This window comes from Rhea pennata, chromosome 2, assembly GCF_028389875.1.
Source record: "Rhea pennata isolate bPtePen1 chromosome 2, bPtePen1.pri, whole genome shotgun sequence".
Classification (NCBI taxonomy): Eukaryota; Metazoa; Chordata; class Aves; order Rheiformes; family Rheidae; genus Rhea; species Rhea pennata.
In genome coordinates, this window is record NC_084664.1 from 28,540,803 (window position 1) to 28,558,208 (window position 17,406).

At 39.5% G+C, this 17,406-nt stretch overlaps 1 protein-coding gene across 1 annotated transcript; it reads right to left on the minus strand.

Annotated features, from left to right (window-relative positions):
• Nucleotides 1-859: 859 nt before the first annotated feature.
• Nucleotides 860-16,659, minus strand: ASNS (asparagine synthetase (glutamine-hydrolyzing)). Its single transcript, XM_062567765.1, has 12 exons — nt 16,605-16,659; nt 15,127-15,409; nt 12,889-13,126; nt 10,779-10,964; nt 10,368-10,469; nt 9,265-9,392; nt 8,322-8,448; nt 6,800-6,906; nt 6,124-6,224; nt 3,719-3,800; nt 3,288-3,443; nt 860-2,315 (listed from the first exon to the last, which is right to left on the minus strand). The coding sequence occupies exons 2-12, from the start codon at nt 15,373-15,375 to the stop codon at nt 2,106-2,108; spliced, it is 1,686 nt and encodes a 561-aa protein (XP_062423749.1). The 5' UTR covers nt 15,376-15,409; nt 16,605-16,659; the 3' UTR covers nt 860-2,105.
• Nucleotides 16,660-17,406: the final 747 nt, after the last annotated feature.

Below are 17,406 nucleotides of genomic sequence, written 5' to 3' on the forward strand. Positions count from 1 at the left end.
TGTATCAAGAATTTGTTTGAACTGACATGTTAATATAGACTGCCATCTGCTGGCTATAAAAAAATAAAATAAAACTACTCAAAGAAACCCCTACATCGTCACAAGACTTTTCACCCCAAAGATCCTCTGCACAGAGGCTCTCCATATTCTCTTAACTAAAACATTTTGACTTTACACTTTGCTGTGATTTTTATAAGAGTCCAAAAATCAGATCAATGCAAAAGTAAACCACATCCTACTTTATCTGCTTTAAGAACCTTACATATTCTCTCCCAGCAATCAGCAATCCTGCAAGCCAAGGAATTACCAATCTCCTCCCATGTGGACCACAGGCTTTAAGCCTCCCCATGCTTGCTCACACAAACACACAGGTGCACAAGCACATGCACTATTCCTAGCTAGCCTACTCAGGCTGTCAAAGCAGTCCAACTTCATTGGAGGTAGCCACAGCTGGAAGAAACAATGATCATCTCTTTACACATCAGTACCACATCAGTGCTTCACACTCCTCCTCCAATCACAACATAGTTTGCTCCTTCAAAGAAAACCTAAAAATACATACTCATGGCCCTTAGGTCAAGAAGTCTGCAGGAACATATCCTCTTACTTATCACATATTCATGAATAACTAGTATGTGTGTCTTTATGTCAAAATACAGCCACTACAAGTAGTGCTGGGCAGTTCACATGGACTGTTCACGGGCTCCAGGGCATCACTGAGAGGTCTCTATAAGATGTCTGAAATGGAGATTCAAATGCAGCATAGAAAGCAATAAATAGATAGTCACTCAATTCATGAAGATTTTTAACCAGAATTATATTTTATATTTTAAATTGCATTGAATTTAGTTTCCAAGACAAGAAGAAAACTAAACTAGATTAACATCATGCTCTTCATGAGGACAGTAATGAAGTCAAGTTATAGCAATCGTGTATATTTTTTAATCACTCTCATATTTAAGTTACGTTTACAGAAGCAGCCTTCCTCTCTAATTAATTAATAAAAAGGTGTGCAGGTAGAAAAGTTTGGTTTTTTTCCTGCAAGATATTAAAAATTCTTACAGTTTCTGAAGCAACCTTTTTTTCATTCTTCCAAGAAAGGTGTCCAGTGTTCAATGGTGCTTTGCCTGACTAAAATCTACAAATAACAGTGCTTCTTCAACCACAACATTGGCCACATGAAGCTGAGCAGCCACACTGTCTGCCTTTCCATCATACGGGGAAAACAGTTATTCACACGGTAAGTAAAAAAAATTGAAATAATTAGTCATGCAACTTTCATCAGACTAACACAAATCAAGCAAATTAACACTATTTTCAAGAAGAACAAATACATTTTAAAATAAATTCCACATATTTTAAAATTAAAATCCTCGAACTAGAAACAAAGACGTAAGTGGGCTTCTTTTGTCTGTTTTGCTTTGATAACAGTCACGATATCTTAAAATTAGAGATATATTTAAAAGATCAAAAACAGCCAACTGATGGTTTTACAGCAATTAATAAGATTCTCATTAATTAAATTAAGTACCACCCTGCATCACCACTACTATAACCTCTAGTAAGCACCTCTGCATAGTTATATATATTTCTAAGTACTTTTTGAAGACTAGATCAAGGTTCATAGGAATGATTAGAAAGATATTCAGAACAGAGTTATACAGACAGACTGTCTGAATCCCACAGCCAGGTACACAATTGCACTAAACAGCTAGGGGGCAATTCCCCTTCGCACAGAGGGCCTGCAGCAGTTTGCACCACTTAACATTATTCAAGTCCTCAAAACTGAGCTCACATTAAAATATATTAAATGACTACAGGACAAGTGAATACAATCAAAGTCACGTAAAGAATAGAGCTGCCAAATAAGATAGTTCCTTGTCCATATATAATTTTCCAAAGTACTTCCCAAATATTTTGGTACAGCAGGGTAATTTTTGTAATAGTATACTAACCACAGCGAGCTCTTACGTCCAATAGCATTGTCAAAACACATATTAAATATCATTTAAGCTTTAGGTTTGTGTAATCTGTTTTTTTTTTTTTTAAGCAGAGTGCATGCAAATTGCTTGCAGCACTTCCATTTGGGGAATTATTTCAATAGCCTATTCTTGAGCAGCTGACTTGTAATGCTTCAATGTGCGAGCAGAAGGATCAGTAGCTTTAATCCATCTTGGCATCCAGTAGTGGGGCAGCCAGCTGCCTTGCCCTGGGTAATGTTTTTCAAAGATCTGGCGGTAGTAATAACTTTCTTTTGTTTTAGGAGGATTGAAAGGATATTTCTCTGCTGCCTTTTCCAATGCAAGGTCATCAACCTAAAGACAAGCAAAATTCAAATTAGGCTGCAAAGTCATCTCAGTGATGACTCAAGGATTCAACACTGAATGGCCGTAGGTTTCTAGCTAGCTGTTGACTCTGCTGGTATAACCAAGCTCTTAACAAGAAGACACGAGGATGCAGTGGTAAAAGACACCTGAAGTTGCTAAGTCAGCTATGAAAGGGAGGATGAGAAGTTGTACCAGTTTAGGTAATTTACAAAGCAGCTTCTATGGCCAACCTGCTATCTAACATCTCACAGTCGATACAGGTTCAGTAGGGGCAGCACACAGTGGCTTGACCCAACTGCTTTCTTGCCTGTGGATACAGCAGAGAAGGAAAGCTGGGTACAAGCAGTTGGTAGCAAGACAGACAGACAGGGGTTGTTTACAGGCCCAGTTACATGGTGCTCTGATGTAAACCAAGTGTTATTCCTACTTCTCTGTGATTCAACTGCTTCTACAAAGGAGATTATTATCCTTTGTTCAAAGCCAAAATACTGTAAGGTTTCCATTAGCTAGTCATGCAAAAAGAAGTTTTAAACAAGAAAAAGGGCTTAGCCTGACATGACTGGAAAAAAAAACTAAATAAGAAAGGACATGATAAAGTTATTACACTGCTAATCAGCCACAAAGTTCATGCAAGTGCCTTCAGCTGAAGCAGCCACTTTGCGTGTAATCTAGAAATCGTGTTTTCCTACACACAATCTAATTTACAGTCCAGAGACTTAAATGATGCTAATTTCCTCACATAAGCATTTCTGTCAGGCTCTAGTATTTCTTTGTATCTACTATTTCAAATGCCTTAAAGCAGCTCAGATTCCTGCAATTGTTGTTTAAAATTTATCTTGCTCTTCCACCATGAAGCTCAAGTTTCTGCAATACTCAGACTTATTCTCCCAACAAAACACATGATCTGTCCCTGCTTGTAAGCTGTACCTCAATACACCTAAATGTGAAAGACAAATATACCTGTTGATCAATATAGTCCTGAAGAATAGAAAACCAGGATTTCTTTACAGACGTTATGCCATCACTGAAAGCTTCTTTGGCTCTCCAGAGTATTTCTTTGGGAAGCAAGTTGGAATCCTCAAAGGACTGTCTTAAAAGGTATTTTTCAATTCCATTCTGTTTGCAAAACAACAAATAACATCATGGGCGTTACACACACATGGAACTACAGTACAAAGATCTTGCTTTGAACGCTCTATGAAGAAATAGTTTGCTTTCAGAAGTCTGTTCAGAAAAGATTACTCAGTAGTCCAACAATTTAGCAAAATATTTTAAAACGTGCTTAGCTTTAAGTAGACAGCTTGCGTTGAATTCAGTAGTTTAGTCATGGTTAGAACATACATCTGTTAATTTGTAAGCTTACATTTGGGTCCTTCCCTAGGCTTGCATACCTTTGGGATTCGTAGTTCTGCTGGTAGAGATAAATAGTAAGAAGTAAACCGATGATCCAAAAATGGGACTCTCAGTTCAAGACTAAATAGGAAAAAAGAACAGAAGATACACTGAATTAAGGTAGCGAGTAATCCACTTATAAATTCTCTAACACTTACACTTTCTTGTGTTTCATATAACATAAGGCTTTCTGCTTTTACTCAGAAGTTTAAGTTAAATATTCATGACTCTCCATTTAATTCATCAATTTGGAAAAGTAATTATATTGTCTGTGTGGTATTTATTAACTAAAGATCTCAAATGATTTATGATGCCATCTGCTGGACAACTTCTCATATAATGAACTTAAAAACTATAATCATTTTGCAGAATTTGCAACATCTATTGCTCCAAATAAAGACATTGAAAAATCCTGTTATCCCCAGAGAACTACCAAAAAATCAGCAAGTTGCCCACTGGGATTTGCCTCAGCATTTGTAAAGATGCCACAGACCAGAGGGCTGTCACTTCTGAAATCCACATTTGTTTGTGTTTTCAAAAAACGAGAACCTCCCCACATGGCCACTATTAAAGTTATTTCCTACTGATTCTGCAGTACTCGCACAAGTTCTCTGCTATGTGAGTGGTAGATGTACATGTTCAAAACCTTTTTGCTTACATTCTCTCAGACACACTGCTGCTTCTAAGGACACTGAGGGGACCCAAATAAATTTACAATACCCACCTTGGGTAAGATGAATCCCTCTCAATCTGTTTCCCCAAGAGACATTAAACTACCCTGGCTTTAAAGCGAAATGTTTAGTATCTGAAGTCAAATGGAGATGTTATACTGCATTCGAAAAATATCATCCTCTCTGTAGCTTCTCCTCTGATAAAAAGCATCAACTACTTCAGGAAATACACATCTTACCAAAAAAAAAAAAAAAAAAAAAACAAACAAACCCAAAACAACAACAACAAAAAAACACTACACCACTATCATTCAGCAACAAAGTGTTGTGCTTCAGTTTTCTGTAGATGTATATGAGATTTGCATTGCAAGCCTTTTCCTATAGTTTATTTTGCAACTGGTATGGGCAGTTCTCTCCTTTTTCCTAGCCTTGACTATGTGGCCAATCTTTTCAGCACAAAACAAATTGAGGCAAATAGCACATATTCTGTTCCCTATGTATTTTTTTTTTTCTTAAAAACAAACAGAAACTTAAGTAAGTTAAAAGAAATCAAGTTAGTCATTTTGTGGCAGGATCAGTAACACAATGCATGTCTGCCGATCATGCAAGTTCTCTGCTTAGCTGAAGGCATCAACTTCTTTCACATCTATACTCAGCTTTTCACCAACATTCTCCTTTTACTTCACGGACCCCATTTTCTGTAGTGTACATTTGGTGATTCTTTAAGTTAACAGTCACACAAATGGTATCCTAATACCTCTCTCTTAGTCAGTTCCCTGACTGTATATATTTTTCTCTTTTAGTGTCTGCTTTTTTAATTCTTCGTATGCATGTTCATTGTCAGATCCTTGAAATAAACACTCAAGATTGCTCTTTGTTAAAACCTCAAAACAAAAAATGAAAAAAGCCTCCTTCAACTTTGTCTGTCTCCCTTAACTCTGCATATTAATGTTTCTAATTCACTGCTTCTATAAAGACCATTACAATCCCAGACAAAAGATATTTCCTGCATCAGTTGGCAACATAGCAGTCTCTACAATCACAGAAGACAGGATTCAATTTTGCAGTGTTCAAAATTCAATTTTGAGCTGTTGCTCAAATTCCTTCAGGCTACATGTCCAATTTCATCTTAGCATACAAATCTACATCAGTCTTTCACTTTAGAATCAAAAGTTACTCTAAGCAGATACAGTTAGACAGCAATCTTCTTTTTTTCTCCGCCTTACTGTTAAGGAACGCACCCAAATCTACTGTCTTTGCCCACCTGCCAAAACCTTTTCTTTGGTAAAATATTGGCTGTATTGTTTTCTATAGCAAGCTTATCTAGTAATGTTTACAATAGAAGTGTGACTGATGATCACTGAAGACCAGATTTGCCTGTCCTATAGATTTCTAGTCCTCACACCTTGCCCCAGACCCATTCAGAGTGCTGAGACCCCAGAACACCAGCGTGCATCTGGAGCATTAACACTGTTTGTTTTGCTACAGTGGGTGGTGTCTCAAGCTCTATTAGATACTAAACACAAGCACAATATGGGGTCCACCCCAATTACTACTATTCTCTGAAGACTGATGTTCCTCCCAGAACAGTCTAGGCCCAGCCAGTAGAAATAAAATTATCCTGCACCACAATATTCCGATATGTTGTAATTTCATGGAAGACAGCAGGACTTTTAAGATACACTTTGGCTCTGAAATCACACAATAGCAGCATCCAAGAGACTATGTTTTACCCATGGGCTGCAGTAGTCCTGTCCGCACGAAGCACATCAAATAAGTAGAGTTCTTTAAGAAGCCTCTCACTTTCTTCTGCAGCTTCTTCAGGAGAAGGTGCCTATAAACAGACATATGCATGCAGCACACAGATTAATACAGCTGCATGAAGGGACCAGTTACTTGTTGTCCTGCATATGAAGTTACAGTGATCACTACACAGTGATCGGGGACAGTTAGTGACAAATTTCAGCATGCAGAGTGAGTCTCAAGAGCTGAGAAAAATGCATACAACTTGATTACTGGGATTTCCCCTGCCACCTACTTACATATGCCTATAATATCTTCTCAGATACTATGCAAAGTATAAGCTGTTTACATGCCTCAGCAAATAAATCATTTCTACTAAACGTAAACAGAAGTCAATTTTGACCATATTCATTTTTAGAAGCTTAAGCAGAATCTAAGTGCTTTCAGAACTAGTAAAGAACACACTGCAGCAATAACAGCCGCAGTAAGTTTAAAAAAGTTATTTTTCAAGTGATTACATTGATTCCCTCAGATTTTATGTTGGTTCAGAAGAGAGTCTCAGTGAGTATACAGCTATCACTACTCTCAAATTTCACACCTGGAAATCTTAGTAGAGATTGTGCTGAAGAGGAAAACAATCAGGACTTTCTGTACCAATATATTTACCTTATGGAAGTAGATATATCCTTGTGTCAGCTCATCTGAGCCTTCCCCGGAAAAAATGACTACACTATCTGTTTTCTTGCGTATATATTTGGAGACAAGATACATACCTTAAAAAAAAATGTATAAAGTTATTCAGTTATATGCATGATGTTATATACAGTTTGTACAGCTTTAATTCAGCATTGTAAAGCTTTCTTTCCTATGCTACTTTCTTCTGTAGCAAACTGCACTACACTAAAACAACATCTCGTTGTTATTCAAAACCATCACTAGCTATACAAACTAAGTACTGCAAATACATGTAAACTGTGTACTTATGTTTAGCCATTAAAATAACAGAAAGCCATGTGTGTCCTGGATACTAGGGATGCTGGAGGATTCCTATGGAAACACATGTGGGAGTTCTTTTGCTCCTTTCTTTCTTTCTTTCTGTTCAAGCACAACTTAAGCACTTGTCTAATACCAGAACAGTTCTGAACAAACCTTCTAGCTATGTGGAACAAAAATACCAAAAAGGTTGCTATTTAACTCTGCCACTGTGAGTTGAACTGGATGAGGTACTTTTTTTTTTTTCCAAGGTGTTTGGGTTTTTTTTTAAAGAAGCCTTTGTTTTTCAGAATTAGCTCTTCCCCTCTTTACATCTTCCCAGAGTACTGCAATAACAAAAGTACTGGAGGTCTTTTGTAAGGGATCTATTCACCGTACTTCACACTAAGCAACAAAACATCCAAGGGGGAAAAAAAAAAGATAGCTGAAAAGAGGTTGTTTGTTTGTTTGTTTTTAAAAAACAAACGTTTTCAATATTTCTCTTTGCAAAGTCCTATCTTCATGTCAAATTCTAGCCAGGGACCTTGCCTATCTTTTCAAAACTGTCCTGCCTATCTAGAAGACTAACTTCTTTACAGTGTTTTGGGGTGACAAGAGTAACTGGGTAAAATGCTGTAGCTGGCATTACACAGAAGGTCATATTAGATTAGAGTTTTTCATTCTTATCAAGCTGGCAACCCTTTTTAAGAAGCTGCTAGTGACTACTTTCATTTCTCAGAATCAAATCTATAGTATAAGATGTCTACCTGAGTTGGGTGTACATGAGTTACTAGAGGGTAACAAGAAATACATCTCTTAATATTAAAATAGTGGAAGGAATAGGGCAACCATAACTGTTTTCTGCTACTGTAACATTCAGTCCCTCTCTGTAAATTTTGCCCCCCTTCCTCCAAGGTTCATACTCACCAGATCAGAAAACCTAGACTGCTAGTTCTACTGTTCATTTTTCCATTTTTTTTCATCCCAAAGCTTCACAAAGAGCTCATGATACTTGTTTTACATGTTCAGCCACTTTGAAACTAAAAATTGTTTTTGTCTTATACACATTGCATTATACACAAGAACAGGGAACAGAACTTGAGTATCCTAGTTTCCAAGTCCTACCAGTTAAAGAATCTGGGAGGCAACTACATGGTTTTGCATAAAATTATATTCAGAAAATATAAAACAAGGAGTATTATTAAAAAAATCTTACCAACTGAAGCTCTTACTGTTGTTATATCATATGTTTCCAAGGAGAAGATAACCTCCTCTATTGCCTGAATTCCCTCTTCAGAATTAAATACTACTTCATGATGATCACTGCCTATATGCGCTGCCACCTGTTCATTAAAGGTTATGATAATGTACTACTTTTCAATTTAAACATTTTTTTAAAAAGCACACATTGTTGGAAAGCATCAACTCCCTTCTGCTGCAAACACTGAGAATTACACGACATAAGGCCAAGAAAAGACAATACTGTGGCAGCCACTGACTTGCAGTGCTACATTCATCAAAGGGAATGAAGTTTTCTTAACTACACTATGTTCAGCCACGGTTAAAACAGATCATGCAGATGGCTGTCCAAAGCATTAGAGAATCTGTAGCGGCTCTAAATATGTTTCATATTTGCTATGAAGAGAAATGCAGCTCAAAAGTCGTGACAGCCTGGATAGCCAAAAGTGTACCCCAGATAATAAAGAGGATACCTGGGCTTGTACAAGGCACTTATTAACTTACTGTAATTAACATATATATACAAATGCCAGTATATAAACGTAACTCACCATAATTAGCATATATACAAATTCCTGTATGGGAATGTACTGGTGATTTACTCTAAAACTCAGAGGCAGAACCCATACAATTCTAAAATATAATCTTTTTGATAACAATATAGTGGGAATCTGTCACAAAAATATCTTCCAAATGCAAGAGAAAAAAAAAGACAAGAGTCAAGCTCTCTTTCATAAGATTTAACTAAGTAACAAATGCAGTTCTAACTGATGAACTGAAAACTGATTTATGTCATAGAAAATAAATGACTCATAATTAGAATTACAATTAATGCTATACCATGAAGATAGCACAGTTAATATATGAATGCTGTTTTGAGTTGGTGAGTGCTAGACAAATTGAAAACAAACTTACTGTACCTTTCTGGCAGCCAGCACATCTGGACTGTTTTCCATTCCAATTGCAAAGGTTTGCAAAGGGTAATTGATGTTAGTTTCCCTCATAAGTTTCAGAAGAACAGCTGCAACCAAGCTGGAATCCAAGCCCCCTTCAAGCAAACAAATGATTTTATTAGGTGTTTACCTCCTGCCCCATACACCTTAAAAACATTGATTCTGAAGAGTGGAATCCAGTGAGTGTGTTTCATTTTTAAGCTGTCTGAATCAAGCATGCTTTGTATAAGTGCACATTTACCTTTGCTTAATAAGGTGACCATGGAACATCATCAGTAACAGTCAGTGGTACTTCTGATGTCAGAAACATTAACACAAATCTTGCTTTAAGGTACAAAGTCGTTCTGAAATCATTGTGCCACTATAGAACGTGCTCCTTCCCAAATTCGCTATAATGGAATTTACGCTCCATATTTCAACACTGCTCTCCCCATCCTCTTCACACCTACTCATGTGATAATCTATTAACAGAACTATGCAACTATTATTTTTGATTTGCTGTTTGGGTCAAATAAAATGACGCTCAAGTCAAGAGACAGCAAAACAGCAAAGAACAAAACATTTAGGGTAAGTATTCTACTCTTCCTTTATTATTTTTCAAAAGCATATTTAACATTAAGTTAAATTCATTTTTGAAACATCACTTCAAAGTGAAAAAGTTCACTAGTGATATTCTCTTTTTCCCTCTTCTTCCTTCCTAGAGAAGGGTGGGAGAAGGGATTAGAAAAGTTTAGAAAGCAAAGAATCCCCAAGACACACACAAGGTACCCAAGGTACTCAGCTATATTCTGAGGCTCCACCTTTTTATTCTGATTAGCTAGTTCTGCTAATCCCTGACTGCTTTAAAAGTGTAAGACTTTCCAAATATTTGCAAACAGAATGAATTTATGAAACACTAATGAGTTCTTTGTAACTAAGAAAGCAAATGAAGATTCAGAACACTTCAAGAACACTGCAGACACATTGTAGCAGAACAGCCAGTATATTTTCTTCCTTTCTTTCTATCTACTTTGGTAGATAGTGGGTGAAGGTGAAGGAGACACACAATCGTTTTGATTCTTGCTACTTACCCGACAAAAGACAGCCAATCCTTCTGTGAGCCATCAGACGCTTTCTAACAGCATTTTCAAACAGAATACGGATGTTGCTTTTCACTGTTTCAAGATCAAAACCTAGCCAACAAAAAGGAAGTGGCTTATACATTTATGCAATTAGGAAAAAAAAATCTGTCTGCATTTCCTTTGACTATGAGGATATGTAGGTTCAAGTATCTTTCTACATGACTACCTACAATGTGAATATTACGTTCACATTGCGATATATATCACGTTGAATATCATATATAAAGTATTACATTCCTTATTTTATAAAGGTTATTTCAGATTTTTCAAGTGATACTTTTAACCCAAGCAATTTTCATATTCAAGATTATCATTTTTCCACTTTAATCAGAATAAATAGCAATTGTTTTGCTGTACTACCTGAAGGTAGATTTTCCACTGTATCATAAGCAGCATGGAGTGGTTCATCTTTGTAACTGTGAAATTTTACTAGTTCTACTGATGCAACCTTGCCAGAAGGCTTTAAATCCAGCACTTCATAATGGCCCGGAAGAAATGGTTCCACTTTAGGACAGAAGGATGTTGAATGCTTTAACTCGGTAAGTCCTACAGAGACAACGGAAGAAAAAAGTCACAGAATTTTTAATCGAGGATGCTTATGTTGTGTTAGGTGTACTTCATCCAACAGCCCCTGTATTAAACCCATACAAATATTTTGTACAGAACATAAGTTTGGTGTAAAATTAACGTTTTAAGTCTGAGTCTGCCTGGGTTGACACAGAGATGGGAGTTAAAAAAAAAAAGAAAAAGCAATGTCTCAGGATTCCTCATTGTAATATGGGTTGAGAGAGCAATGCCAGTGTACCTAGCAGTATGGACAATGCAGCACTGTTCTTTCAGATATTTAGAGACCAGAACAAAGCACTAGGCCCCTCCATGCAGCCCAATGAGATGTACAGAATCTAGAATGGGACAATAAAATACTGCTGCAATGAGAAAAATCATCAATGGAAGACAAGACTAATGACAAATAGAGGCCTGAAAGTTCATCTTCTCCAGCACGTAGGGTTTTGCTCACAGCCACACAAGATTGCCTTAGCTCTCTGAACCGGTAGTCTTCTGAAGATGTGGGCAGCTACAACCTTTCCTTTAGAAAACCTGGTGATGAAAAGCTACCTCTCTCTTTTGTAAAATACCTAGTGATTAGAGATCTTTCACTCAGAAAGTGGGGGACACAACTCTCCCATTATGGAGTCTGATTCTACTTCTAGCAGGTTGCACACCAGGATTTAGCCATCCCAAGCTGAGACAGACGGTAAAGAAAGGAAGCTTTTGCTAATTGGTAAGCAGCACTTTATTCCTGTGAGTACTTAGAAGAGCTCTTCTCTAACTTACTATTAAAATGACCATGTGAAGATGTAATATGCTTATGAGAATTCACATAACAGTCGATACTTGGTTTTACATTTAAAATGAAGTGCAGTCAATCTGACAAAAGGTTTGTAATGAAACCACATCACAAAAGTGATTGACATTAATTTAGTGATTTCGTAACTCATTAATTCCAGACTGATCCATACTGCTGCTAACGAACACCACGAATCAGAATTATAGCCATGTCTCATTTCCATTCTACCTGTGGGGAGGGGCTGGGGGGAACACTCTACATCAGTTGGCCACCTGGTGCCACTTGAACAACTCCACAGAAAAACTACTGACTTGCTTTTAAAAAGGGGAATGTTAAACCCCTGTAATTCTTATGAGACACAGTTCCTAAAAGATTCTCTTCCCTTATTCTCTCCCAAGAAGCAGATATGGTACAGATTTACTGCCACTTCTGCTATTAGAGGGGTTGACCTACTTTGGAGTCTGACAACAAAATTGATATACAATGAATGTGAGGCGCAAGTAAACATGAAAAAAGTTCAAATGCAAAAATCAAGAATCAATGACTTCCCACTTGGCATTGTTCTGAATTTGTTCAAGTTTAAAAATTACTTAAAAAAAAAAAAAAAAAAAGTGGAAGTGTCATCTCAAAAGTAAAAAAAAAACTTCGGTAGAAAAGTTACCAAAGCTGTAGGAAGTTTCAGTAGGTTTGTAGAATTCTTGGCTTTTAAAGATTAGCAGTTCTTATGGCATTATTTCCAAGTTCACCACCAAATCCCAGGAACAAGTTCTAACCTCATTTACCCTAACATACTCTAACTCTATACACTACATTCAACTTTGGAGTTACAGTAAACATTTTGGGTTTAATACTGTTATGAAACCAGAATATAAAGAATTACAAAAATGGAATAAGTGAGTTATTTTAGGGATATCAAGGACCATAAGACATCTTCAGAGGTTTACCCCAGAGGTTTTTGTTTTAATGTTGTGTTGCTTTATTTTATACCATTAAATATGGTTTATTTATTACTGAACATACAGTTCACTTTCTCTTCACGCTCAGAAAGAGAGCATGACAAAGAGGTTTCTCTCCAGCAACAACACTTAAGATTATTTAGGCACTAAACACAGCTGGTCTTACCTTTTGCCTCAGAACAAACACCCAAAAATCCATCATCAGTCAGCACCTTAAACAGTGGTCTGACTCCATAGGTGTCTCTTGCCAGAAACACTTTTCTGTTTGCTGTGTCCAGAAGGATGAAAGCAAATACACCATCTAGCATGCAAGCTGTTTGTTCTATTCCTCCTCTGTTGTAAAGATGAAGGATAACCTCACCATCCACTAATGTCTGATATTCAAATCCAAAATGCTTCTGCAGCTAAAAAAAATATGTATAATGGAAAACATAAACACACATTTGCAAACACCAACTGTTAAGAAAAAATAAAATGCAAGTTAATAAGAAAATGTAAGTTACTTTTATGTAAGTTATGTAAACATTTCAGTAGAAGAAAAAAGTGAAGCTTCTGTATTCAAAATATTATTCGGAATCTCCCCTCAGGTAATGTAGGTTTTCTCCGCAGTCTTAAGCAATTCTTGTCAGGGTAAGTTTTCAGGAATATGTTTCTATTTGCTGATGTAAAACTGCAAACACAAGACCCTGGTTTTCAGAAACACTGACCTCCTCATCTCCTACAAACAAATGGCTGAAGCAGGCAGCAACTATTTCTAAAAATCACACCTATTACCCTAAAATAGGCTCAGAAACAGAGATATCATTTTTTGCAGTCTCAAAGCTCTCAATGATGTTTTTTTTATCAGATAAGAGACAATGATATTTACTTAAAACAAACAAAACACACATACACACCCCAAACATGTGACATTGATCATGTCTCTATGAAGTAAAGAACTTCAGACAAAAACTTGGTTTTCCTTATGCAGCCACTTCAACTCTGCACTGCTTTTTCACTCACACTGAATTTCTTCTTATCTCCCTCCACTCTTCTAACTTCTTTACTCTGCCTGTCCAGATGGATGGAAGAGGAAGAAATTAGCTGCCCGACTAAGTCAGACCAAATATACTTCATATTCTTGTAAGGAACATTTAAAGTCCTTTCAGCTTCTACCAGACACCAGGGAGTGAAGGGAAATTAAACACTAAGAAGCCAGGAAGCCACATCTAACCAGTGTTTTCACATTTTTGACTACTGTTCTTTGGTTTAGCTGTTACTTACTGGGCAAAGTCTCAGCCCAAACTAAGGTAGTAAGTTATTGTCCAAAAAAAAAAAAAAAAAAAAAAAGTTTCACCAGTGGTTCTTTTCTAGGTAGATTTCAGCCACCTATTTGTAGCTGAAACATGAACGAAAAATCTCTTTACAAAGGAAGAAGATACATAACATAATGAAAACAATTGAATAAATTCCTGCTGACCGTAATGAAAGTTTGGCATAAATTCCACACAGGATTCAGATTCAGCATGACTCAGTAGCATGACCGAGAATAATCCTTACTGCTTTCAACAGCAGAAGAGGCAATGCAAAACACAGCAAGACATAGACTGCTGGTACGGTACATTTCACATACATTTTGTTTTGCAGTGCAACTCACCTTCCAAACAATCAGATATTTAGAGAAAAAAAATAAATAATTCCCACTTCAGTCAAATTTCCAATGACATCAATGTAAATTGGACTTTAAAAATCCCCAGTGTTAGAAATACTGAGACATCTTAGATTATTCATACATCTAACTCTACTGCTCAGTTTAAGATCCATTCTAAGCATTCAGTTTCAGCATGATTCAGAACCAGTTAGAAGTATAAATCAGTTACTTTACTCCCCAAATGGGGATGTTCTGAATCACCTCCCCTTATAAGTCTAGCATAGGCAGAGCAGATGATCTTAGCACTGGGACTAAGGCACACATAATGTTAAGCAACCGTATCACACTTCCTCTCTGGGACATTTTAATACTTGAGAAAGTAAGTACTGACCTGCTGATTCTTTTTCCCCCGCAAAGCACCTACGAGATTTCCTTAGGTGGCTATGAAAAATCCCACCAAGCATCTGCCTTGAACTGCAAACACCTAAGTACTTCTGTGGCCAGTTGGAAATACTGATCAAATTTAAAGCTATAAAAACTTATTTCCCTCTTGTCAATTAAAACCTTTTTTTCCAGTATGAAATGCTCTGTGTTGCAGTGTAAGTCCCCTTACTGCAATGCCTTATCCAGATAATTTATTGCTTTAAAATACTTTATTTGATAACCTTATTATTATTATTTTATTGTGTTATAGTCCATGTTTCAAAATTAATAGATATTTAGAAATGATTTAAGATAAAAAGAAAACACAGTGTGATCATACAAGACTTTTACCTTTTTGAAATTGTAGATTTCCCCATTGTAACACAACCACAGATATGGAAATTTCTTCACCCGGATAGGCTGCATGCCATACAATTGATCAACAACTGCCAGGCGGTGGAAACCAAAACAGCAGTTAGTGAATCCATTGACGTTCTCAAACCGAAAGGCGTCGGGACCTCTGTGCGCGATCTTCATGGCACTTAGGCACTGGACAGAAAGGCACTCATCACTTCCAAACAGGGCCCAGATGCCACACATTGTGAAGCTGTTGATCTACCTAAAAATGCAGAACCTGTACAATAAAAACATGGATGCGATAAGCAAGAGATGATACCTAGAGAGCACTGATAAACTTTTTGAACATATTCTCTTGGTAAGTTTTCTTGATAGATCAATAGCCTAGCAGACTTCACTAATGCAAGGTAAAATGCCAGAATATGATGCGCAGCCCTTGCACAGCCCACGAAATTAGGTAAAATTCACCTTTAGGTACACCATTGGCACTTACACATTTTATAGAGCACAAATGTAATTAGAAAAAGTCATTATCAAGTGTTGGATATGATCTGGTGAAGTAACATCATGTCAAACATTAACTCTTCTTCCCATTCTTTCCTAAGAGCCTTTCTCCTTTCGCTGCAATTTATCAAGGCACAATGGCAACCCTGGGGCTACAGACTAAACGAACCCGAGTACTTCTCCTTCATTTCAGGCACAGTTACATCGATTTTTGTTTACACAGGTAATTGAATTATCCGGTGATGGATTTTTCCATCTGTCCATCCATCCATCCGCTTGGTGGGCAGAAATGGTACAGAGCAGGTGTCTGAGCAAGCTGGGGGAGACACCCCCGGGGCGCCCCGGCCCTGCGGTCCCTCCCCGGCCCCAGGGGGAACCTCACTGGGCTGCACTGGGCTGAGCTGGGGAAAGGCAGCGCCCGGCCCAGGGAGCCCCTCTTTTTGAAGGGCTGGTTTCAGGCCAGGGAAAGACCAAAGCTGTCTCCCAGGTGCTGCCTTCCCATCACCTCGAGCCCTGCCGAGCCCCTCAGGAGCGGCAAAGAGGGAAAACGCCGAGGAGCAGGTTCCACCGCGCGCTCCCCTGCTCCCCCGTGAGCTTACGGAAAAGGCAAGCACGACTGCCGAAGCCCCGAGAGCACCGGGGCCGCTCTGTTTTACCGGCGGAAATGTCAAAGGGCGAAAAGGGTCCCTTTTTTTCTTCTTTCCCCCCCCCCCCTCCTTTTCCCTTCCCCTCCTCCCCTCCAGAGGTGCGCGGATGAGGCACCTCGCCGCCGGCCTGACTCACGCCGGAGCGCATGGCGAGCGGCCGCGGCAGCGACCCCGCGTCGGCCGCGGCCTCCGCCGCCCCTTCCCGCCGCGGCGCGACCCGGCCTCCCGCCGCGCCAGCCCCCGCCCGCCCGGCGCATCCCCGCGGCGGCGGCGGGGCAAAGCCGCCTCAGCCGGACAAAGCCGCCGCCGCCCGGCGCCTACCCGATCCCGGCCGCCGGCGCGGAGGGAGCCGCTGTAACACTGTGCTCGCTGTGGCGTGCGCGGCAGAGGAAGGTGGTTCCCGCCGGGGCTCGGCAGCCAGTGCGAGCCGCCGCCGCGGCCGCGCTCCTCCCCCGCCGCCCGCTGCTGAAACCCCGGGCGAAATTTCATCATGCGCCTTCCCGCCCGCCCGCCGCGGCCTGCTCCGCGCTGCCCGCCGCCTGCTCCCCGCCGCCGCGCCGGGGGCTGCGGCGAGCGGGCGGCCCTCGGGGCCCGGGGCGGCCGGAGCGGAGCAGAGGCCCGGCCCGGTTTGGCCCGGCCCGGCGCTGGCGGCCCTGGGTCCGCGGGGTTCGAGACAACACGAGCCACGAGGCGCTGTTGGGGCTCGCGGGGTTCTTTATTACACTCGTGATTCGCAGCCTTCAGGAGTCGCGTGGGGGTAAATTGGCTTCAATTCAGGTTGTGTCTGTGTCTGGGGTCCTACCTCGCGCTATGTCAAGGGAGAAGACTGCAAAGGCCTCTGTGGGGTTGCCTTCATCGGCTTGATTTTCTTAGGAAGGGAGAGCGGTCACGCAGGTTGCACCTTCAGAAGTGTTTTATGAGGAGCTTGCAGTGCTGCGCTTGGTTTTGAATAAGAACTGCTGAGGTAAAGGTCCCTTGACGCCTACCTAAACTTCATTAACAGGCTGTTAGTTTTGCCTTGTTGCCTTTGCTCTTTGAGTGTGTTAATCTGAATGAATTTCAACTCTGAAGACGAGGAAGTGAAGTGTTAAATATGAACCCTCATTCCCCTGCATACGCCTAT